We start from the raw sequence: 25,593 nt of genomic DNA, 5'->3' as shown, positions 1-25,593 counted from the left end.
TACCCAAATACAGCATTTCTGAAACCCCCAAAAACATTTTTGAAAACTGCTTAATTCTGAAAAATGAAGAAGGTTGGAGGTAGTACCCACTAGCGGATTTAGAGGGTGCACCCCCGTCTAGACTCGTCCAAGTTTACATTTTTTATTCAATAAGGAAGAAAAAAGTAAAAAATACGCTAAAAATACGCATCATTTCCGACTACAGAATGTTAAAAAAATATGAAAGAAGTTACCTTAACCTCTGCCCATGTAAATAGTATATGACACGTACTTTCGATTCTGAGGTAAGGGCGTATGTCAAAGGGCTGCGTCCCTAATTTACGCCCCATCAAACACCAGTCGCTGGTCCTGCTCTTGGTACCTCTCTGTATAACAGTTACATTTATACCTCAAATAGTTGAGGTTACCAACATGTTATTATCGAAAGGCTTGACTTTACTTTAGACAAAAAAACGTATCAGACCCATTTTTTCGCGCTAGTATAGTTTAAGAATACAGTGTGTTGGCTTCTTGAAAGAAAGTTTTAGCATATTATTTTCAATAATTTATTTTTAGTCTCATTTCTGTTCAATTTCGTATACAGAATCAATTAGCAATACTCTTTTCATTTAATTTCCTCATTTGATCTCAGTTTAAGACATGTCAAGAAGTCATTACAATGAATCTGTAACTGAACAAATACAGTTGAGAAGGGTAAATATTTGTATACATGGCCCCACTTAGGGCAAGCAATCCGTTCTAGGATGTGTTAAACTGTTTAAGTGTATTTTAGATATTAACATCGAAATTATTTCTATTTTCAATTCATATCAATAAAAAAATTATTCAATTTGCTCGGATTACAATTTTGAGTAACACTATAAAGACGCTACTATTATGATATTATATATGAATGGGGGGTAATAAAATAAATTTTTAGCATGATTATCCAGCAATTTAAAAATTGGTTTCTGGAACAACATCGTGCCTTTAAAAAAATGCTTTCTTCGAAAATTAAAAAAAAAATCAAATTGAACGTTTTTTTACCTTAAAATGAAACTATACATGTAGCATTAATTGTATACATGATGGATGGATTACCTCAATTACAAATTAAAAAATATCGGATTCAGTTGATTAAAAATGTGTGTCTAAGGTTAAAATGTGAAGTTTCTTTGAATGATAAAGTTTTGGGACTTACAAATTGCACACACATGCAAATTACATTAAACATGTACATCTTTTTTATATCTATAAATTTTAATCTTTTCCCAACTATATTAACCAAAGTCGGTCATAGATAGTGATTGATTTTTATAAAATAACAAACATTATACATATAAATTACAGTCTAACCCGGTTGGCTCGAACTCCCAGGGACTGGCGAAAAACCTCGAGCCTCGGGAAACATCAGCCAATCGGTAATGCTTTCCTTCAGTGCAATAAAATCGGTCCTTTACATCAGTTCGAGCCAACGAGAAAATCGAGCCAAGCGAGTTCGAGCCAACGGGGTTCGACTGTATATGATTACATAAAAATATCACCATAACTATTCGATAATAGTGAAAATAAAATAAAAATAAATCAAAACACGAACAAAAAATAAAATTTGCTTGGCCTGGATTTGAATTATACAGATCGAAGATCATCCATCTAAGGGTTTGAACAGTGTAGTGTTAATATTTTATGGGGATGTGAGTGCATAGCCAAACAAACCATCTATTTGTTCAGTTCCTTGACTTTCTGGATGGAATATTGGCGTTCTTTCATCTCATTGTTTTAGGGCTTTGAGTGATCTTGTGAGTTGTGTTTTTTTTTTTTTTTAAGTTTGAATATGACTGATTGAGTGTAATGAGACTATTCGATGTTCGTTTCTTTCTAAGTTCGGATTTAACTTTTTGTGTTTCAAGAAATCATTTGATATGTTTTGGATTTTTTTCTAAATTTGATTAAATTTGATAGGGTGTACCTTTTTTAAAAATTATTCGAAGTTTCCTTCTTAATTTGGATATAACTCATTGTATAAAAAGAGATCGTTGAATGCTGTTTTTTCCCTAATTTATTTTAGAGTGACACTCTTGTTTAAAATTAGTACATACACATGTATAACAAACATACATTTTGAGTGATAAACCTTTAACTACTTACTAAATAATGCATTTATGGAAAATATTAATTATTGATAACAAGATTGTAATAGTGTATTTACTAGCTGAAAACGAACACATATTAAACAACTGGTGAGTGCTAAAAGATTTATGTGATCAACTATCGTTTAATAAGGTAGAAAAAAAACGTGTTTTCTGCCTCTTTCTATCAAATTAAACACATTATCCTTTATAAGATCCACTGTTTTCGATATGTATTCATCCTTTTGGGTAAATTAAAACAATTGTATTAATTGTGGTACATCTTATTTGGGAGTAAGTCGAATGCATGTTTAATTAACCTATTGCGTGCATCTTTTAAGAATCATTCAAAGTTCAAAATTTGATATCGCTTAATGAGTGTAAGAAGATCACTCAATGCATGTTTTTTATAGTTCTCATTTTTGCGGAAGGCAAAATCAATGCTTAAATTAAATGATCAATTTTATGGCTGTTTTATAAAATATTAACAGTGCAAATGAAAATTAATTTAAGGCTAAAAGCTTTGTGTTTGAACAAGGCTGTCTGAACGTTTTCAATATAAATTTAATCAAAGCAGTATGTGGGAATTTCTGTTCCTGTAACCCGCAATTTTAAATCATGCTGGATAACTTTTATTAAGAATATAAGGCTTTTAATGCTTGATAAAAGTGCATGAAAGGAATTACAATCGCATGTTCCAGTTTTATATTGTGTCATTTTCAATAAGATTGCTATTTTCAAACGCATGACGATCTTTCAATGTGAAAAGTGCTCGAATAATCATGAATGATACCAAGATTTCTTTTTGAAATTGTGAGTACAATTCTTGGACTCCGTAAATAAGGATTTATTTTGAAAAAAAATATTCATTAGAATTAATAAACGGAGTACATTTGACATGTCATTCATCCGATAAAAACGGGGAAGAAATTAAAGTTTAATGTTATTGAGTTTATCTCTAAATATATTTTTTTTTCTTTTAATAAAGGTCAAAGCCATTGTCCACAATTCTTATTTCTAGCGGTGATATACATTTATAATAAACTCCGAGGAATATCAATGTGACTGGAGAGGTTGCAAAACTCTACTTGAACGCGTACATGCACGTGTGGACTACTTTATGTGTGTGACGTCATCGACGTATGTGTATTTTGTCGAGTTGTAAACAATCGGAACTCCTCGGCCTTTTTCATTCGAAACAGCCTCGGATGTATATGGACGATTAACAATGTCAGAATGAGTTACATGTTACTACGCTGAAATTAGATCGCGTAGTAATTTCAAATTAGCAGTTAAGCCTAAAGACTTTACTCTTTGGAATATTGATGACTTATACAATAATACAGTTCACTGGGAATCAATTTTTACTAAGTGATAAAAATACACGTTAAAACACTACAAATAATTAATACTAATAGTATTTATGCTACGAACTACTTTTACTTATACACCAGCATACGTCATCCGAGGCTCGTCATATGGAGGAGATGTCCGAGGTTTTCCGATTGCGTTTAAAATGACATGCAAAAAAGCACGAGCAAAGTTATTTATGCGAGTAACAGTTGGACTACAAGAACAAATTTACAAATGACTTGAATTGCAACTTGTACATGTTCGTGTACCTACATATACACGTGCACGTAGTGATTCGCTAACCTTTATTATGCTATTAAAGTCTACTTTTCTTCCAGAGCAAATATATATCTAACATAACACTTAGGCGAAATACTCAAATAACCAAACTTCATAGGTGAAACTCTGTTAATTTATTTTTTGACAGATGTAGAGTTCAAGGTCAAGGTCATTCACGATGCCAAGGTCAATAAGATCAGCGAGGTCAAACTCGATCTGCAGCACCGCCTCGGATGGAGAACGGAATGCCAAGCTCGAATTGTAAGTATATATATATATATATTTGATATTTTTGATTGCCTTTGATTTGATAATGAAGGCCATTCACGTTCTTTGTATTGTTCTTCCGGGATACGTATCTCATAATAATGCGTGTTAATAATGTCAGTGAGAACTGGGCCATATATCTCAGTGAAACTGACAGTGAGAGCTAGGATTTATATCTCAGTGAAACTGACAGTGAGTGAAAACAAGGCTTTGTATCGCAGTAAAACTGACAGTGAGAGCAAGGCTATATATCGCAGTGAGACTGACAGTGAGAGCAAAGCTTTATTTCTCAGTGAAACTGACAGTGGGAGGTAGGCTTTATATCTCAATGAAACAGACACTGAAAGCTAGGCTTTGTATCTCAGTGAAACTGACAGTTGGGGCTAAGCTTTATATCTCAGTGAAACTGACAGTGAGAGCTAGGCTTTGTATCTCAGTGAAACTGACAGTGGGAGGTAGGCTTTATATCTCAGTGAAACTGACAGTGAAAGCTAGGCTTTGTAGCTCAATGAATCTGACAGTAAGCGAAACTGACAGTTGGAGCTATGCTCTATATACCTCAGTGAAACTGACAGTGGGAGTAAGGCTTTATATTTCAGTGAAACTGACAGTTCACAGTGGGAGCTAGGCTTTGTATCTCAGTGAAACTGACAGTGAGAGCTGGCTTTGTATCTCAGTGAAACTGACAGTTGGAGCAAGGCTTTGTATCTCAGTTAAACTGACAGTGGGAGCTAGGCTTTGTATCTCAGTGAAGATACAGTGAGAGTTAGGCTTTGTTACTCAGTGAAACTCACATTGAGATCTAGGCTTTGTATTTCAGTGAAACTGACAGTGAGAGCTAGGCTTTGTTTCTCAATGGAACTGACAGTGGGAGCTAGGCTTTTTATCACAATGAAACTGACAGTGAGAGCTAGGCTTTATATCTCAGTGAAACCGACAGTAAGAGCTAGTTTTTGTATCTCGGTGAAACTGACAAAGAGAGCTAGGCTTTGTATTTCAGTGAAACCGACAGTGACAGCTAGGCTTCGTATCTCAGTGAAACCGACAGTGACAGCTAGGCTTTATATTTCAATGGAACCGACAGTAAGAGCTTGGCTTTGTTTCTCAGTGAAAACCGACAGTCGGAGCTAGGATTTGTATCCCAGTGACATTGACAATGAGAGTTAGACTTTGTGTTTTAGTGAAACTTACAGTAAGAGCTAGGCTTTGTATTTCAGTGAAACTGACAGTGAGAGCTTGGCTTTGTATGTCAGTGAAACTGACAGTGAGAGCTAGGCTTTTTATCACAGTGAAACTTACAGTGAGAGCTAGTCTTTGTATTTCAGTGAAACTGACAGTGAGAGCTTGGCTTTGTATGTCAGTGAAACTGACAGTGAGAGCTAGGCTTTTTATCACAGTGAAACTTACAGTGAGAGCTAGTCTTTGTATTTCAGTGAAATTGACAGTGAGAGCTTGGCTTTGTATGTCAGTGAAACTGACAGTGAGAGCTAGGCTTTTTATCACAGTGAAACTTACAGTGAGAGCTAGTCTTTGTATATCTAAATGAAACTGACAGTGAGAGCTAGTCTTTGTATATCTCAATGAAACTGACAGTGAGTGCTAGGCTTTGTATATCTCAATAAAACCGACAGTGAAAGCAAGGATTTGAATATCTCAATTACATTGACAGTGAGATCTAGGCTTTGTATATCTAAATGAAACCGACAATGAGTGCTAGGATTTGTATATCTCTATGAAACCGACAGTGAGAGCAAGGCTTTGTATCTGAATGAAACCGAGAGTGAGAGCTAGACTTTGTTTCTGAATGAAACCGACAGTGAGAGCTAGACTTTGTTTTTGAATGAAACTGACAGTGAGAGCTAGACTTTGTATCTGAATGAAACCGAGAGTGAGAGCTAGGCTTTGTTTCTGAATGAAACCGACAGTGAGAGCTAGACTTTGTATCTGAATGAAACCGACAGTGAGTGCTAGGCTTTGTTTTTGAATGAAACTGACAGTGAGAGCTAGACTTTGTATCTGAATGAAACCGAGAGTGAGAGCTAGGCTTTGTTTCTGAATGAAACCGACAGTTGGAGCTAGGCTTTATATCTCAATGAAACTGACAGTGAGAGCTAGACTTTGTATCTGAATGAAACCGACAGTTGGAGCTAGACTTTGTATCTGAATGAAACTGACAGTGAGAGCTAGACTTTGTATCTGAATGAAACTGACAGTGAGAGCTAGACTTTGTATCTGAATGAAACTGACAGTGAGAGCTAGACTTTGTATCTGAATGAAACTGACAGTGAGAGCTAGACTTTGTATCTGAATGAAACTGACAGTGAGAGCTAGACTTTGTATCTGAATGAAACCGACAGTGAGAGCTAGGCTTTGTATCTGAATGAAACCGACAGTGAGAGCTAGGCTTTGTTTCTGAATGAAACCGACTGTGAAAGCTAGACTTTGTATCTGAATGAAACTGACAGTGAGAGCTGGACTTTATATCTGAATGGAGCCGACAGTGAGAGTTAGGCTTTGTTTCTCAATGAAACTGACAGTGAGAGCTAGGCTTTGTTTCTGAATGAAACTGACAGTGAGAGCTAGGCTTTGTATCTGCATGAAACCGACAGTGAAAGCTAGACTTTGTATCTGAATGAAACCGACAGTGAGAGCTGGGCTTTGTTTCTGAATGAAGCCGACAGTGAAAGCTAGGTTTTGTATCTGCATGAAACCGACAGTGAGAGCTAGACTTTGTATCTGAATGAAACCGACAGTGAGAGCTAGGCTTTGTTTCTGAATGAAACAGACAGTGAGAGCTAGGCTTTGTATCTGAATGAAACCGACAGTGAGAGCTAGGCTTTGTTTCTGAATGAAACCGACTGTGAGAGCTAGGCTTTGTTTCTGAATGAAATCGACTGTGAGAGCTAGGCTTTGTATCTGAATGAAACCGACAGTGAGAGCTAGGCTTTGTTTCTGAATGAAACCGACTGTGGGAGCTGGACTTTATATCTCAGTAATATTGGACGCAACTGTGGTCGTAACCTTATTTTTCAAAACTCAAAAAGTCTCATTAAGGGACTTTATCATGTGGTTAGTTGAAAAGGTTTGGGTAATGGAAGAAGTTAAAACACTTATTATGTCGTCATCAGACTTAAATCCAGAGATCAAGAAAGTGTTAATGATTTCTTGATCATATAGCTGAAAAGCGTCAGTGATGAATTTGCCCATGCTTTGATTCTCAAAGGTGTATCTGAATCTTGTTATTGGAGTACAGTCGAAACCCGTTTGCTCGAAATCGCTTAGCTCGATTTCCTTGTTGGCTCGAACTTTATATCAAGCCCCGATTTTGGCCGATCCCTGGGATATCGAGCTAACGGGTTTCAACTGTAAATCGAAAAGAACTATAAAGTGACTTAATTCGACCATGTTGAGCTAGAAGAAGAAAAGTCGCGGTATTCCCATAGCATTTGTGTCAGTGGCGACGGCATTGTCGTTATTGTGGAAAAGACTCTTTAAACTTGGTCATAACTCGAATACCATAAACTATATTCAAATGCAACTTAGTACACATGTAGCCAGACACGACACACACATGTTAAGCAAGGTCCATAACTCTGACGTTTATCATAATTGGGTTATTTTCTTTATTTGACTGAGAAAAAGAAATCAACAGCAGCGGCGCTCTTGTTAATGCGTTGTCTCCAACAAGCGAGCATTTAAACGCTCGCCGATTTCAATAAAGGTTTCAAAACCATGGCTTTATTAACCTCAGTGGGTTTAAAGGCTTCAAGTCATCTTTACGTTTGTCATAAAACTTTTGTAAGCAAAAGTCAACAGTAAAGGTCAGATTGGAGTGATCGCTTTTAAAGTATTTTATTCTAATCCAGGACTTAAGTGTGTTTAATTCAATGAAAAGCGTGTTTATTTAGTCCGGTGTCTTTCCAATAATGTATCAACCGTCATTGTAGACTATATCTATAGACACTCGTTAATTATTTATACTAAACTAACTCCATATATATAATGTTTCATTTCTTCAATGTCGAGTTTACCTGAGGTTCAATATTAATTAACGCATATACGGTATATACATGTATCCTTATTGTATAATGGTAACTTCAGTCGAAACCCGTTGGCTCGAACTCGCTTGGCTCGAATTCTTCGTTGGCTCGAACTTGATTTTGAGGACCGATTTCTTTATACTTAAAGCTATCAATCCCGCTTGGCTCGAATTTTTCGACGCTCGAAGTTTTTACGCCTGACCCTTGGAGTTCGAGCCAACGGGGTTCGACTGTATGCAGAGTTCATATATTTAAGCAGATTGTCTCTTAATACCTATATACATAAACGAAATCGATACCTTCAAATTCTAAATTTCCCTGCCCTTGGCTTTATGGGATGACAAAATCTACATAAGCTAAAATATTTGAAGACCTATTTAAATAATTATAGACCTCTTCAAATTATTTGAAGAGCTCTTTATATCAATTGAAGACCTTTTTAATTGATTTAAAGGATGTCCCTATTCTTGTGTTGCTAGCATATTTATTATAAACGTATTTCTTGCTAAAATTCAAATGTTGTCCCATTAATTGAATCAGACAGCTCTTTAAATCAATCAAAGAGAACTCTAATATAGTGCAACAAATGATTTGGTTGTCCGGTTAGCGCAGTGGTTAGCGCACTCGCTTCTCACCAAGGCGACCCGGGTTCGATTCCCGGCTTTGGTGCATGTGAGTTTGGTATGTGGTCACCAAGCCGGACAAGTGGGTTTTCTCCGGGTTCTCCGGTTTCCCCCACAACACAAGACCACACTCTCGCGTAAAATCGTGCCAACGAGAGTGATTAAAATAATGTTGTAATAACTTGTTTCACAATCGTTGTAACATAAATATGTGTAAACTAAATGATGTGTAGATAACTCTAATTCTTACACATCCGTACTTTTCCGTAATCCATAATCAATATGATGAAGCTCTTATTCGATTGTTGAGCTCTTTCATTCAATTGTTGACAGCATTAATTAAGCTAAATTTAAAACAATATCATGTATAATAATGATTTGGAGATATCTCCAATTGAATTAGAGAGCTCCCCAAGTAATTTAGAGAGATCTCTAATTCAATTGATGATTTCATTTATTCGATTGGAGCTTTCAACAATTGATTTGAAGGGGACAATAATTATTAGAAGAACTCTTAAAATATTTCAGTTTATGTTTATTTTGGCGTTTTATCATCCTCGGATGGCGTTTTATATCGCTTAGCGGTGTTTTCGATCGATTGTCAAATTCTTATTTAGTTTAAACATTGTATATTTTACAACGATTGTGAAGAAAAACTATGATAGCTTATACTAAGTCACTCTCGTTGGCACGATGTTGCGCGAGAGTGTGGTCTTGTGTTGTGGGTGAAACCGGAGTACCCGGGGAACCCACTTGTCCGGCTTGGTGGCCACAAACCAAACTCACATGCGGCCTGGCCGGGAATCGAACCCGGGTCGCCTTGGTAAGAAGCGAGTGCGCTAACCACTGCGCTAACCGGACAACCAAAACAGTGCACCTATTAACCAATTGCCCCGATCACCAATCAACAGAGTGGAATCACATCCAGGTCCTTAAACCCACACTAATCCCCCCCTCTCGATTCCGCTCAATCAAACCCGTTCCCTAACTCCATCCCACCCGTTCCTCACGCGAGCCCCATAATAAGGCAATAAACTCGTTTTCAAATACAACCATCGATATTAAGCAGACATTGATTAAATGACGAGAAAAGAAAACAAACTTTTATTATGGTCCATAATTTGATAACATTGTGAGAGGCTGTTTTAATGACCAGCCGCTGTTTATGCTGGTATTGAAATAATAATAACGGAAGCTCTTTAAGGCTTTAATTTCCTATATGGGAGTATTAAATGTAATCAAGCCATCATTAGGCTGTATAAAGATTGAAGCAAATCTTGCAACAACATATTTAAAGGCGCACAGTATAGGTTTATGCAAAACAAAATGATTTTAATGCATTGCTATGTTTATCTCTATTGATTTTAATTATCGAAACAAAAAAAATAAATGATATGTGTACAAATAATAATGACATGAGTCTTTATAAAAAAAATGTTTTTTTTTAATTAATGGCTACCTGGCCACAAAATCCCAAGTTCAAAAAGCGCTTAAATGTCGCAATTATTTTTTTTATCTGTACTATAATTATACGCCTTTTTTGTTTTGATCATCAAAGTCAATTGATAAAAATAAAAAATATATATATTTAAAGAAACATAAAAATATATTAAAATTAAAAAATAATGTTTTGCATCAATTTATACTGTGTCCCTTTAATATCAGAATGGGGAATAAAACTGTTGGGTGTTTGGTTCATACTTGGCCCACAAATTAATAGTAATATACACAGATCGATATTGTGGGCAAATGTTTCAATTTGTTCTTAAGTTTGACACGTTCTGGGAAATATGTAAGAACATTGTTGAGAATATACATTATGGAAGTTAATAATTGCAACTCAAATAACTTGACGCTTCATTGAATGTTAATATCTCAAATTGTTCAATGCGTCCGTGACACTTTCTCTGAATTTTAATGAGAACATTTCTGAGAATATTTTTTATGGAAATTAATAATTGCAATTCAATTAAGTGTTTGATGCGCCAATAACATTTCTTTTAAAATATGGGATATTTTCTGAGAATATTTGTTAATGGAATTTAATAATTGCAATTCAATAAATTTTGACACTTTATTGAATGTGGATAAGTGTTTAATGGCACCATATGTATGTATTTTTGTTATTCCAATGGCATGTCTATAGACACATTATTATAAAACAAACATGACTGAATGTACTTTGAGAAAAAATGAAAATATTGAAATGAAAAGTAATAGTTAAATTCCATTCATATTGATCGACTTGCTGACTTCCGAAGACAAATAATAAAAAAGAGAGTTCATAAAGCTTGTACATTTATACAAATTGAATCAATTTTAATAACTATTGATACAAATCGAATCATCAGCTAATCAATCGAATTTGATTGACTCAATGATTGACTCAAACAGCGTTTTATACTTGATGAACCAAATGCTTTGTATTCAAGCGATCGTTTCATTTTATAATTATTCGATTAATTTGTTCTGAATATCAGCTATCGAATTTCAATTTCACTTTGTGTATCCAAAAGTTTATTGAAATGTTCCTTTATTGTTATAACCAGATATATAATCTTGGTACATCTTAACAAAACATTACATTTGATTTAGTCCAGTGTACTTCATTTTGAGAACTTACTCAAATCGAACTAAACATCTCCCTAAGTCAGACTAAATCTTTATATGATTTTCAATTAAAAATTTCTTGGAGAAAGTCTACTGTGAAGCTTATGTGAACATATACTACTTCAGATATTACAAAACATATATAAAAGGATAGTGATTCAACGTATAATCTTTGGATGAGCTCTATATTTTTAAGTTGAGATTGAAAATTAGGATTTATGATATCGAAAAAGGGGAAAAAAGTGATTAATACATAAGTTTTGGATGAGGTGTGTTTAAGTGGAGTTGAGTTGTGTTGTCGTGCTTAAAAACACAACAATGTCTGCAGGGAACCGATGGAAAACGATCAGGTATTGAATTGTTTTATCTTGAACATATATATATTGTATATTATCTATACATATTTCATTTCAGCTCGAGTACATATGAATTACTCCCTAGTCCGCTCCTTGAACTTATATAATCCAGAAGGCAGAATCGGTTAGAGATGATGGACTCGTTTTATATTATTGTATATTAAAAACAACAATAATAGTAATAATAACAATAATAATAATAATAATAATAATAATAATAATAATAATAATAATAATAATAATAATAATAATAGCAGTAGTTGTAGTAGTAATAGCAGTAGCGGAAGCAGAAGTAGCAGTAGCAGTAGCAGAAGCAGTAGCAGCAGTAGTAGTAGCATAAGCCGTAGCAGTAGCAGTAGAAGTAACAGTAGCAGTAGAGCCGTAGCAGTAGCATAAGCCTTAGCAATAGCTGTAGCAGTAGCGGAAGCAGAAAGAGCAGTAGCAGTAACAGCAGCAGCAGTAGCAGTATCAGTAGCAGCAGCAGTAGCATAAGCCGTAGCAGTAGCAGCAGTAGAAGCAGTAGCATAAGCCGTAGCCGTAGCAGTAGCGGAAGCAGAAAGAGCAGTAGCAGTAACAGCAGCGGCAGTAGCAGTATCAGTAGCAGCAGCAGTAGCATAAGCCGTAGCAGTAGCAGCAGTAGAAGCAGTAGCATAAGCCGTAGCCGTAGCAGTAGCGGAAGCAGAAAGAGCAGTAGCAGTATCAGTAGCAGCAGCAGCAGCAGCAGCAGCAGCAGCAGTAGCAGTAGCAGTAGCAGCAGCAGTAGCAGCAGTAGCATAAGCCGTAGCCGTAGCAGTAGCGGAAGCAGAAGGAGAAGTAGCAGTAGCATAAGCCGTAGCCGTAGCAGTAGCAGTAGCGGAAGCATAAGGAGCAGTAGCAGTAGCAGTAACAGTGGTAGTAGTTGATCGTTATTATTATTATTATAATTATTATTATTTTATTTAAGTATTTCACCATCCTTGACTAATACTGCCACCTATGGTAGTTTTCGGGACACCAAGGGAGCCTACCCTAGGTGGCTCTCGAACCCATGGCTCATTAGATGAAAGGTGATGTGGTGCTGTGTATCACTGGCCCACTTTATTTGTCTGTCTTTGATGTATAAATTTAAGAGCCGACATGGCCGATGAAAGATAAAGTCATGTCATAAAACATCGGTTAAAATCTAAAAAAAAATGCATTTATTTCTGAAACTCTGTATGCATAAGTGTAACCTGTATAACAGATTTGAATTCTTTTTAATTAAGCTGCATAATATTTCATAACTAGAAAGTCATGTTTTCCACATTATCTGAGTTATTTCTTGTAAATACTATAAACATATAACAAACAGTCACGAACAAAAAAAAATTAACACCGCTAAGTGAAATCAAAAAGTATTTACGACTTCAAGCCTTATATCTGTAACCAGGTTTTAATAGCGTCAGAGGTTGAAAATCTTAACTTTCGGCAAAAAAAAATCTAATAATTGCTGTCATATTTTTAATTGTATTATTACACCAACGATGTTCTTCAAGTGGCGACTTATCCGTGTTACAAGCAGTAAGCTTACAATTACACCTTCAATTTATTTTTTTGATATCTGGTCTTATACAATATGTAATAGAGTGCATCCCTCTAAAGTTCCACAGGTGCTCTATTGATCAAAACACTTATCGCGTCTTAAGACACGAAATGAAGCTATATTACGACACATGGCGCTCTTGGGGACCGCTTCGATAAAGGGATTTATCGTGACTTCAATAATCTTATATCTGTATAAACGTCATAGTTGGGTTTTTTTGTTGTTGTTTTTTATTTCCATATCTCTGTGTTCATTTCTAATATAGGCTAACGTTAAGTTTACTCAAATATATAGCAAAATAAGGAAACTGTGGCACTTATCAATGGCGGATTCAAACGTATGCGCCCCCGGCGTCCCCCCCCCCACCTAAAATCGTCCAAGTTTACACACCCGCAAACATTTTAAACCAAATAATTTGGGTTTTGAGGAAGAGGCGCAAGTCAAAAGGTTACGCCCCCAAGGTTACGCCCCATCTAACACCAAATCCTGCGCCGCCCCTGCTAATAGGATTTCAATTTACGACTAAAATCGGCCAAGATCTTTATTGAACTGTCATCCTGTCGCAGAGAGCAGTGTGTCGATTATGCACCAGTCAATTGTAACCACGGCCCAGCAGTTCGGTGCATTTAAGTAGCACATTATTAATGAGACTATCTCAAATAGTCCGTGTTGGTGACTCCGATGATGGTGTTAACGGTGTGTTTAAATTGAGTTATTTCTTCCATTTATTACTATGAACAAATACTAAACAGTAACTGAATTAAACATATTGGTATTGAAATTTTTAAACTCAGGCATAAATTTACTCAATTTCCAACAGCGTTTAAAAGCACTGGCGGATTTTGAGGGGGCGCAGTATTTATCAATATGGGAGAAAAAAGAAATAAGATACTCTCGTAATGCACTATGTCCGACTACAAATTGTAAAAAATTCTTGAGGGAGTAGCCCTTAATCCCCATGCAAACAGTTTATGCCATATACTTTCGGTTTTAAAGGAGGGGCTCATGTCAAAAGGTTGCGCCCTTCAGTTACGCCCCCTCTTATATCAATTTCTGAACCGCCCCTGTAAAGGTGTCCTTCAAAACGTTTATGTGTCGGGAACTCTATGTGGCGTAACGTATCAGTATTTCCAGCTTACAATGCTATAAGATAGTATTTTCATTTTAATATAACCCTAAGCATAATCTCAAAAAATTAAACTGCATTGTAAGAGATCTGTAAATGCGATTTAATAAAGTAAAAATATAACTTACACACGTAATGATACAGTATAAGCGATGTTCGTACTTTTAATCTATGAAAATGCATTCCATAAATGCTTTATGTATCGCATTGGTCTCAATGCGACAAATGCCGCCGCAGCCGTCGATATCATAATTCCCGGCACCGCTGGACTAAGGTAACTGTGGTTAGGATGACGTTACATACAAATACCGATTTTTTTTATCATACCTTAATTGATCCGAATTCCCGTGCATTTTGGTCCAAGTGAGAATATGCTGCCGCGGCCGTCTATATTATGACTCCCAAGAGCGCTTGTCTTCAGATATTGATATTCAGGTTGGGATGACGTTCTATATACAAATACCGAAGGTTTTTAGAATACTTTGATCCGAATTCCCGTGCGTTTTAAAATGATTTGTCATGAATATACAGCATAACATCAAGCATTTTGTTGATAAAAAATATTAACATCTAAAGAACTCTTCAATGTTGAAGAAAAGCTATCCTTACTGGACAGCCAAACAAAACAATTATAATTTGTTCAACCAACATCCATATATCAAGTAATAAAAATGTGTTTATATCTTTATAACTGATCCTTGTTCCCGTTTTTATGGAGAAATTCTTATTGTTGTAAGAAATTCAACAAAGGTTCACAACCTTTGACAGGTTTGTCACAATAAATGCTTCATTTCAATAACATTGCCATTGTTAGTTATACCTTAAATGATTATTGAATTGTTAAATACATTGTTAAATATTCCGTTGACCATGTCTTAGTTTACTTCTAAGTCATTTAAAATACGAAAGATATATACATTTGGGAAACAACTTGATTGTGGTGCATTATAATACATAAATTAGCAATTGTAAAAAAATGGCCATGGAACGCGCATCGAGTTTACTACGGTATGGTTGTGTTTTTTGTGTGTGTTTTTCATTTAATTAAATATTTTTAAACAGATATAATACATGCATCTTAAGGTTTTGATTTCACTAAAGTATTTTACATATTTTTTAAATGAATATGACATATTTTGTAAGAATCCATCTCGTTTATTTTTGTTTTATTTTCTTTTATTGTATTTTATAATTTTCGTTATTGTTTCACTTAATATACTTGATGGATTGCTTGAGTGATTAATTAATAATATAAACATATTTAGTTAGTGATGGCCATAAAAATAAGTACTAGAATGAGTAAGTAGTCGAACCGTAGTAGTGCTTGAGTGGGTGGGTGGGTTGGTGTATATATGAAAATGACTGAGTTGAAATTGGCAGGACGAGTGACCAAATGACTGCTTTACTGGCCGAGTGACTTACTGGCTCAGTGACATGCCTTTCAACCTACTTATACGTACCGACCGAACTACTGACCGATTTGCTGACAACATTTTGCTTCATAACGACCCCCTTCGAAGAAGTGGGGGTATATTGCGCACATGTCGGTCCTTCGGTTGTTCGATTGATAACTAGAATACGTTTGGGCTTAAGGAACTCAAACTTGGTAGAGAGGTTGGTCACGACCAGCAGATGTCCCCTATCAGAAGGTCTGAGGTCATAGTATCGGTAACCGGCTTCGGCACAAAAAAGCTTGTCCGGTTGATAACTAGATAATGATTTTTCACATGGTCCTCAAACTTGGTAGAGGGGCTGGTCATTACCATAAGGTGAACCCTATTGATTTTGAGTTCAGTACGTTGAAAGTCTCCATTTGGTAGCTACAGCATGTTTGATCCTACGGTTCTCAATTTTTCACCGGGAGGTTGGCCATGACCAGCAAATGATCTCTATTGATTATGAGCTCAGAAGGTCAAAGATCACGGTTGCAGAGACCTTGGACACAAAAAGCTTGTCCGATTGATAACTAGAGTATGCTTAATCCTTAAACTTGGTGGGGAAGTTGGACATGACGTGCAGATGACACCTATTGAATTTAGATCAGAGGTCAAAATCAGGGCCAGTGCATTGGCCTTTAACACAAACACCTAGTCCGACCAATATAAAGAGAACGCTCTAACATACGGTCCTCAAACTTTATTGAGAAATTAATTATGACCTTTAATTACCCCACATACATTTAATGTGAATTGACTACTTGGCTGTCATTTAGGGGGGCTGTGGGGGCTTGCAGGCGCGTAGCTATGATGCGTTTTTGCGTACAGTCAGCTACGCGCCTGGCATGCTTGTATAATTTATGTTTCACAAGCGCATATCTCTTGCGTTCTAACAATGGCTATTAGTCCGACAAGAGCCCGCCACTCGGGTTGTATTTGTAACGTGACTTTCACAGCTCTTGTTTCTATTCATTTTCATATATATGCATTTACACATATTCCTCTTTTTCGTTTGATCTTATTATATAGGCTACATTAATTTGATTAATTCATTAATTATTCTACTTTTTTGTAATGACTTATATATCTGAATTATAAAAACAAAATGATAATTAATGTGTTATGCTGTCAGGTTCATTCTTGTGGACATTTAATTTCAACGTTAATGTATATATATCCTATCTGCCGGCCAAAATCTGGTAGCTATTCCTATAGAAATATTGCACACAGATTCTTCACTATGACATTTAAATATTACACAATATTGGTAGAATCTGACCATGTAATTGAGCGCACCTGTTTGTGTTGCTACGGATTGAAGATAAAGTAGTCCACATTGAGTTGCGCAATAATTGTTTAACTAGTTGTATTTTATCGATGTTTTTAATATTCCATGAACATAAATTTGATCACATTTTATTGTATTTAAGGTTAAAATGAATATGTGATACGGAATGGTCCTTAAATGGTCTGATAAGAGTGCGATTCTTATAGAACTCGATTGTTTGCAATAGCTTCCGGATTGGAAGAAGTTAGGCCAAATGTAAACAACATTTTGTAAGAAGATTCAGTGAATTTTGCATGTAGGTTCAAGGTTATATTGCCCCTAATATCATACGCTTCTAAAAGCCTTGTATGTTAATATAATTTACCTGGTATATGTTAATTATTTTCTTCAATTTGTACATAAATATTTGCTTTATTCTTTTTATAATGATAATCAGTGACCATGAATTGGCTTCATTTTTTCCAGATGACTAGATACTGAGATAATCTTTTATTATTAAAGAAGTTTATGCCAATGCAACCATTGCTTATCTTATTTAAATAATTTACATTGACGGATAAACATACATGATGTAATTATATGTTTTTAAAGGGCTCATCTAAAAGGTGTTGTTTTTTTCCAAACATGGTGTGAAAAGCCTTCCTAAAAGCTGCGTGCACATACCATCATAAGTCTAGACTATAAGACTTTATTCCAAGGATTCCACCCCATCCCCTGATCGAATTTCCATTGAAAAACTAGTTTAAAAAAGGTTTATGATGTTATAATTTGAACCTGTACCATTTATTTATTACTGCCAGGAGCATTTCAAATTATTGTGAATCACTTGTTTTGCTACATATTTTCTGGCAATATACAAAGAAAGACCTGAGGTTCAATGACTGGCAAAAGTTGACTTGTGTAAATAAATTGCCGCTCAAATTAGCGAAACTGCAGTGTAACTGTAACTGATATATTAAAATTATATGCTTCAGACACTTTTCATTAAGTGGCTTGTCGAGCCAATGTTTATGGTAGAGAATTGTTTTTTTATTAATGTCAAACTGTATACTTCTGTGGTGTCAGTCGTATAGGGCACTTCCAACCGCCTCACCCATGAGTTAGCTTTAATGACGACACGGTTGGGTGTTGACTGTGGGTCGAAAGGTATGGGATTCAAATCCCCATTCAGGCATACACTCTTTCTTTCACTTTACTCTCATAATAAAACATTTTTATATTAAATGAATTTCGACAGGCATTCTGTTCTTTTAGTCATATCTACATGTACATGTTGGTCAGTGGATACTGCCAATCTCTATCTCAAGAGTAAGAAGAAGGTGCACCTCATAGAATGATAGAACATGAGGATTCTTTTCTTAGATTAAGACAGAAAAGCATAGCAGTGATAAACAGTATATTTGTTCATATTTTTTAGTTTGGCTTCAAAAGTCAAGATGGGAAAAAAAGTTGAGAAGGGTGGAAATAAGGACAAGAACCCGTCAGCCACCAACCAGGATGAAGTCGACTCAAACAGGGCTCTAGGTAATGTATTCTTATATTTTGTGGTAATCTATTTCCACTACGGTTACCATATCTTTCCTTATGAACGTCAGTGGTCGAAATGAATACAAGCCCGCAAGCCCTGCACTGGTAAAATGTCTTCCAGGCTTGTTAAAACTCTGAATTTTACATAACAGGGCTTGTTAATTTTTTTTATGCCAAGCAATAGTATAAGAATTTGTGCTTGTTTATCCTAAAGTCTGATTTTGATGACTGAAACGTGCATGCTGTAAAAGAATAGGGGGATCAAACTTGCAACCATCAGGACTATTTGGACAAGTACTTTATTTTGTACTTCGTTGTTGAGACCAACACTGGGATATCATGGCTGTAACAGTCCAACATTTGTTAAATTGGCACACACTGACTGTTATCATTTGTTCTCTAATAACTCCCTGTATTTGATAATGTAAATATTAAGTAATGCAACAGACTTTTCAATGGGAATGTTATCTAATTCTTAATTTTATGACTGCTCCAAGACTAAGTTATAACTTTATTTATTTACGGCATAGATTCAGAAATTGAAGAAGATTCTTTTCCTGTTGATGGTAAGATCATTATCTGTTCACAGATGCTGTTGTATGTTAATAATGTTTACAGTTACGTTATTTCACCAGGTGCCAACCAGTGTTAAAAGGCAAAATGTTTGACACATCCTTTTGGATTTTTACACAGATATATACAGTATTGTTCATTTCATATATAATATTTTCCCATGGTTTTAATTCTTCATTTGTCATGAATTTATTCCATTTAATGTTTTGCAGATCACATTTTTGGCTGATGATAGATTATATGTTTTAGATGTAATTAGCGCCCACTTATATAAATGGAACACAAAAAATAAAAACATTTTTAATATCCTGTGAAAAGCATGTTTTTGTTGTCAAATAAAATATTTATTGTAGAAAATTTCGTTTTAATATGAGATACATGTATGTATGTGTAAAATAGTTTATATAAATAATATGGTAAAATAATAGTCTAAGAATTTTACTAGTTTATCAAGATGGCTTATTAAAGATGATGGTTTATTAAAACTGCACTCTCACAGATTGAACATTTTTACAACTTTTTAATTTTTTGTCTTGGAATAAGCAAATTTATTAGGAACTTTTCAAGAAGCCTTATTCATACAAGAGTTATTTTTTATTATTCCTTGATATCATGAAATAATCTCACTGCAGCAGAAAATACCCATGTTACTTTGTAAGTGATCCCCTGCTTAAAAATCAAATAGTGAGCTTATTGGGGTTTTTTCAGAGCCCTATGTGTGCACCGGCAACTTCACAGCTGACTTCACTGAGTTATGTCGTCGTGCAAATCTTGCATACACACCCCCAGTTGTGCCCCGCCCTAAGCCGCCTGCCCCTGTTACCCAGCAGGAGGCAAGCCCAGTCAAGGGCGGGAAAGACAAAGGGAAGCAATCCGCCTCACAACCAGAACCTGAGCCCGAGGAAAACCCAGAAGAAGGTTTGAATTAATTATTCTAGTTTATACTAATTTTTTTTAACTCAATTGTGATAAAAGCTGATACCTTATAAAATCTCTTGAGTCCATTATCTGGGTAGAAACCAGTACCCAGGTGTCCGTTTTTAGAGGCCGCGAGAAAGTACACCGTGTGGGGATCAAACCCACAACCTCTTGGGTGAGAGGAAATACCTATACCACTAGACCACACTCACCATAATTACTGTTGTTCTCCCTTGGGTATGCCTTGAAGTCCCAAAGGTACTAATGGAAAGAAAATCCAGTCTCATATTTTGCCTGTGAAATTAACATGTTACAAACCATTTGTCCTGCGAATGATCTGATCCTAGTGTGTTATCTTCAGTAAATTTAGGTACCGGTAGTCATTTTATTTTAGAAATCAATGTATTGATTGTAAGAAATCAATAATGTTTTGTTACAACATGCAATAAAATTCATACATTTTTCCAGAATCAGGGGATGCCCCACCCAAGACATATACAATGAAGGATAAGTTTGAATACTTCAAGCCTTGTGTTCAGGTTGAAATGGAGGAAAAACATGAGATTGTCACTGAGGTCTTCATAAGAGGTATGTGTATTTTGAGGGCTGGAAATACCCAAGCTGTCTTTTATATCTTTATTTACGGTAAACTTTATTTTCATCAGCGGAGTCCTGTAAAATTAAGATTTTCAGATAAAACTTCATTGTCGTTTGAGCCCAAATTGCCTTATTCCTCTTAAAGTAGGGTTTAGTTCTTAATTTTTAATTACAGGGCTTGTCCCTGTAGTATTCATTGTATTATAAGTACACATGTCAATATTGTAAGTACCGTATCCACATGTTTAGTAAGTGATATTTCTCAGCTGAAAAAAATTGTTGATTTGGGTCTCTTTTTTCGTCATAAAAAATGACAATTCATGGCATCTGGTTCATGTGCCTTTGTTTGAGCTATTGCAGTCTTTTTGTGCTTTTAATTATTATTTATGACAGGTTATTTCATGCTTTTCGATGAAATATGGAGTTTTATCAGTGAAATAACAACAGATAAAATATCAATTCGATATTTTCACTGCAAACTATGGAGTGAAAATATCAACTTTGAGAACTACTGTAAAGAAACATTGTAAGCGATATGTCTCAAGCTCAGAAAAGTAAGGTGCCTGTCCATGTATCAAACCAGGGAACCCCTTTGCTTCCAAGTCACACACCTTACCAACTAAGCTAACCGGCCCAGGTAACTAACATACTAGCTGACTTGTGCAAGTCAGTATCATGACACGTACTTCTGTTTAACCCAGGTTGGAAGATCGACACACAGATGATGGATATTTTCACCCAGTGCTGGCCCACCATGGACAAACTTAACTCCATTAAGTAAGCATAAATGACAGACTTTATTTGAACTTGGGCTTCAATTTTGACTTGAAATATTAAGTCAACATGCATTTTGAAAACTCCTAACCCACTGATTGAATTACAATCAAATTTAGGAACATCTTTCAAAAATATTTGTTGGTGTTTTTATTTGCTTGCCCAAATCAATATATATTACTGGTGTAATTTCCACTCTGGTGATGTCACATCATAGCAAGTATCTTTGTGTGATGTTATGATGATGTCATAAAACAAATCAGTGTTCCAATAAAATTTATTATGTAATTTAATGTTTTTCAAATGATTTAAACCAGTAAATGATAAAATAGAAGGGTTATTAAAGGGTTATTATTGTTTTATTTTGTTGGAAGAGTTTAAACATACTCTCATGCAATTATATTTTTTTTCAAATCTGAATCTGCAAATCTGCACACAAGTCGAATAAAACATCTTGTATCAAAATTTAGAACTAATAACCCTGTTTAACAATTCACATACTTCTAGTTCTGAATATAAAATATCCCTCTGGTTCATAACTGTTGTTCTTCTACATTTCAGCCTATGGAATACAGGATTGACGAGTGAAACCTTACATAAGCTGGCAAACATCCTTCCTCAGTGTGCTAACCTCAAGTAAGTCATTACAGTGGTTGCAAAACAAGTGTTTAACTACATGTACTTCTATGTGAAGCTTTACAAGGATGGGAATGGTCTAGTTATATAGGATTTGCTTCTTATCCAAGAGGTTGTGGGTTCGAACTCTGCCACGGTTAGAGTGATCTAGTCATATTGATGAATGCCTCTCACCCAAGAGGTTGCAGGTTTGAACTCTGCCAGAATGAGAGTCTTCTGGTATAGTCATTTTTCTCACCCAAGGGGTTGTGAGTTTGAATTCTGCCATTGTCTGAGTGATCTTGTAGTATAGCTGTTTGTCTCTCACCTAAGTGGTTGTAGGTTTGAACACTGCCAGATTGAGGGTGGTCTTGTGGTAAATGTGTTTGCCTCTCACAGAAGAGGTTGTGGGTTAGATCTCCACCAAGGCAACTTTCTCGTGGTTCTCAAAATGGACACCAGTCCTCAATTTCTTGAAAAAATCTAAGTGTGTAAACTTAATAACTTGCCCCAAAAGGGTAATGGGCTCATCTTGAAGCAGGTAACCTGAAACCCATTTCTTTGAACTTTCTGCTCTGACAGCTTAGTTAAAACAACATGATTGCCTTTTCAGCCGTTTGGGTTAAAAGGAAGCTCTTACTGGCTTTTTACCCTGGTCATGGACTCAAGTGTGATTCTATAAACTACATGTATCAGCTTTTGACACAATTGAGCTAATGACCATTTCTTTGTTGTTACAGAAATCTGACATTGGATGGAAACACAGCAGAAGAGGAGAACTGGTATGAACTCATCACAGAAGAAAGCCTGTAAGTTCAAAGGGTTTCATTCTAATAATTTACATTAGTACAAGTACAGTCAACACTCGTTGGCTCGATATCCTCGTTGGCTCAACTTGATTAAAAGGACCGATTTATTTTTGCTTTATATAAAATTTAATTGGATGGCTCAATTTCGTGTGGGTATATTTTTCTCCATGCTCGATATTAAGAATTTTACACTTTGTTCTCCTTCAAGCAGCTTGGCTTAATGTCAGTTTCGTCATTTTATACAAATTATTATCAGTATTTCCATTCCTTCAGGATCCAGAATCTATCCCTGCGCCACTGCAACATAACGGACAAGGGAGCTGTTATGATTGGCCGATGTCTAGGAAGTGCCAAACGAGGAAACAAACAACTCCTATCTCTCAATCTTAGTAACAACAAAATAGGAGATGAGGGAATCAGAGAAATCGCCCAGGTAACAGACGGCCATTTCATCAAGAATCTTAGGAGTTGGGCTGGTATCATTTGCAAAACTTCTTAGGCAATTTTTTAGCTAAGTCTGTTTCATAAAATGTTCATTGTCAAACTTAAAGCTGCACTCTCACAGATTGAATGTTTTGACAACTTTTTTATTATTTGTCTTGGAATGAGCCAATTTATTTGAAGATATACTTGTAAACTAGTCATATAAGACGGTTGACAAAAAATTAGATTGCAGATTTTTAAGTTTATGTTTTATGCACTTAGTTAGTATCAGTTTTAGCCATAAAACATTAATTTTGGAACAGAAATATGAAAATCTGCGATTTGATCATTTGTAAAGATTTATAATTGATAAAAAACAGTTAACATTTAATGCTTAATAAATTTTGTAAAATTAGTTTATAAAAAAAGTGATTAAAAGCGTGCATCAAGCCCTATTTGGAAATAATAATGGAATTGCTTTTATTTTTAAATATTTATGACAGTTGCATACTGTTGTTCTTTGTGTATTAACGAGAGAGATACTTGATTATTTTCAGGGTTTGCGGCTAAACCGAACTCTTCTCTCCCTGTCTCTAGCCAGCAATGAAGTAGGCGATAAAGGTGTCATCAAACTGTCTGAGGTTTAACATTTTAGATTATTACTAGACTAGGTCTCATTTTAAACAGAAGTTTTGTTTATTTGTTTGTTAGAGTAAATGACGGTCATTGTTGCTTGACCCTGCTCTGATGACATCAATACTTTTAGTATGTTACAAATGGGTGACACCTGGGAATTTTAGGTGACCACTTCGCCAAGTCACTCCTTCGGAAGAGCCCTCATGTTTAAAGGTCATAAGTGTCTGCAATTCTTAGTCAAATCCAGATTTAAGAATTTTCTTAGAGTTTTAGAAATGTAGCGAGATTCAAGGAAGTCCGGATGCTATACCCCTAGCTCTTTATGCATATACGTCCTTGTTCTTTAACAGGCTCGGTGTAATGCACCAATACAAAGGATATGCATATCCTGTGTTGAACCAGTACTGAGTAGTGATGTTCCGATGATCGATTATAATCGAAAATCGATTGGTTGGGCCTGAAATCGGCGACAATCGATTGTATTTGGTTATAATCGATCATCGAAAAAAAAAATTGAAAAAAAATATAAGTAGGTGTTCAGATGTTATCTTTAACAAAATGGCTGATGAAAGCCACAATGAGCAAGTAAAAATGAACTATTTTTTATATAACACTTAATAACTTTAATCATAGACATAACGTATATGCATCTAATGATTAAGAGTTTAATAATGTGCATGAATAAAACTTCACTTTAGGTTTTATCTAGTATTTAAAAAAAACGATTGTACTATCGATAATCAGTTACTTGAGTGGAACCGATTATCGATAGTAAAATTGGAACCGATTCCCAACACTAGTTTCTTGTGAAGATTAAATAACAACAAAACTGAGATAATTTGTGAAAATCAAAGAAATACACATTTTGTTGGGTGATTGCCGAATGATAAGGTTGCTCTACACAGTTCATGATTATGAACATTGACAATATTATTAGATTCTTTCTTCCTTCTTTTTGTTTTGCAATAAAAGATTAACTTATTGTACAACTTCAAAAAGTAGTATAATGGAATTCAGCAAAATTTCCACAAAAAATACTCATTTAAAAGGAAAGTTACAATGAAAGGAGAATTTTGCAGTTTGCCAGTTGTGACTCTGAACTTAGACTTGAGACTGGTTGTTATCATAGCACCAAAGCTTATGTTTCTTGTTCATCATTGTGACATGAAATAAATCTTGCCTTTATGCATCACGTCATTTCAGGTGTTATCCCGTTTTCCACTCACACACGAGGAAGTTGTAGAACGGCGGAAACAACAGTCTGACAGATCCTCACCAGACAGAAATAAATCGGTATAGTCTCTCTTGTGATGGTTGAAAAAAGTTTACTTGCAAAGTAACATGTTTTGTTTTTTTCGGTACAAGTTTTTCATTAGTCCATATGGGTTTTTATACTTTTATATTGAATGAAACCATTTTTCACACTCGAAAACAAATCAATATCAATAATTTGCTATGGCTAGAATAAAATTGACAATAAATAGTTGAAGGCTGGAATTATAAATAATTGGGTTTTCTCAATAGAAATAACATTGTACTGTTTTAATAGACACATGTTACTTCAGAAATGCTGAAATTATTCACCTCTTAAGTGAAGTTCAATTTTCTATAAATATTAAAGTTTTTATTTATACACACATGGGAAAACCCAAATTAAGTTTATTCCGATTTACA

The 25,593-nt window shown here is 35.3% G+C and overlaps 1 protein-coding gene across 10 annotated transcripts in view; it reads left to right on the top strand.

Moving 5' to 3' along the window:
* The first annotated feature begins 1,661 nt into the window (after window positions 1-1,661).
* LOC128202803 (leucine-rich repeat-containing protein 71-like) overlaps window positions 1,662-25,593 on the top strand; it is a 49,060-nt gene continuing 25,128 nt past the window's right edge. For 8 of the 10 annotated variants that reach the window (XM_052903953.1, XM_052903952.1, XM_052903948.1 and 5 more), the window contains exons 1-11: window positions 1,662-1,778; window positions 3,889-4,001; window positions 18,465-18,571; window positions 19,856-20,065; window positions 20,534-20,653; window positions 21,364-21,439; window positions 21,998-22,072; window positions 22,792-22,860; window positions 23,134-23,293; window positions 23,841-23,924; window positions 25,123-25,212. In XM_052903953.1, coding sequence (XP_052759913.1) covers window positions 3,919-4,001; window positions 18,465-18,571; window positions 19,856-20,065; window positions 20,534-20,653; window positions 21,364-21,439; window positions 21,998-22,072; window positions 22,792-22,860; window positions 23,134-23,293; window positions 23,841-23,924; window positions 25,123-25,212 — 1,074 coding nt within the window. In that variant the 5' untranslated portion in view covers window positions 1,662-1,778; window positions 3,889-3,918. Of the gene's footprint in view, window positions 1,779-2,902; window positions 2,922-3,888; window positions 4,002-17,276; window positions 17,343-18,464; window positions 18,572-19,855; window positions 20,066-20,533; window positions 20,654-21,363; window positions 21,440-21,997; window positions 22,073-22,791; window positions 22,861-23,133; window positions 23,294-23,840; window positions 23,925-25,122; window positions 25,213-25,593 lie in introns of those variants that run through there. The other 2 variants (XM_052903945.1, XM_052903951.1) reach the window with 2 other exon arrangements.

The sequence above is a fragment of the Mya arenaria genome, chromosome 9 (genome assembly GCF_026914265.1).
Source record: "Mya arenaria isolate MELC-2E11 chromosome 9, ASM2691426v1".
NCBI classification, from domain to species: Eukaryota; Metazoa; Mollusca; class Bivalvia; order Myida; family Myidae; genus Mya; species Mya arenaria.
Note: the sequence above shows the minus strand (reverse complement) of the source record. Positions and strands in the feature narration are given on the sequence as shown.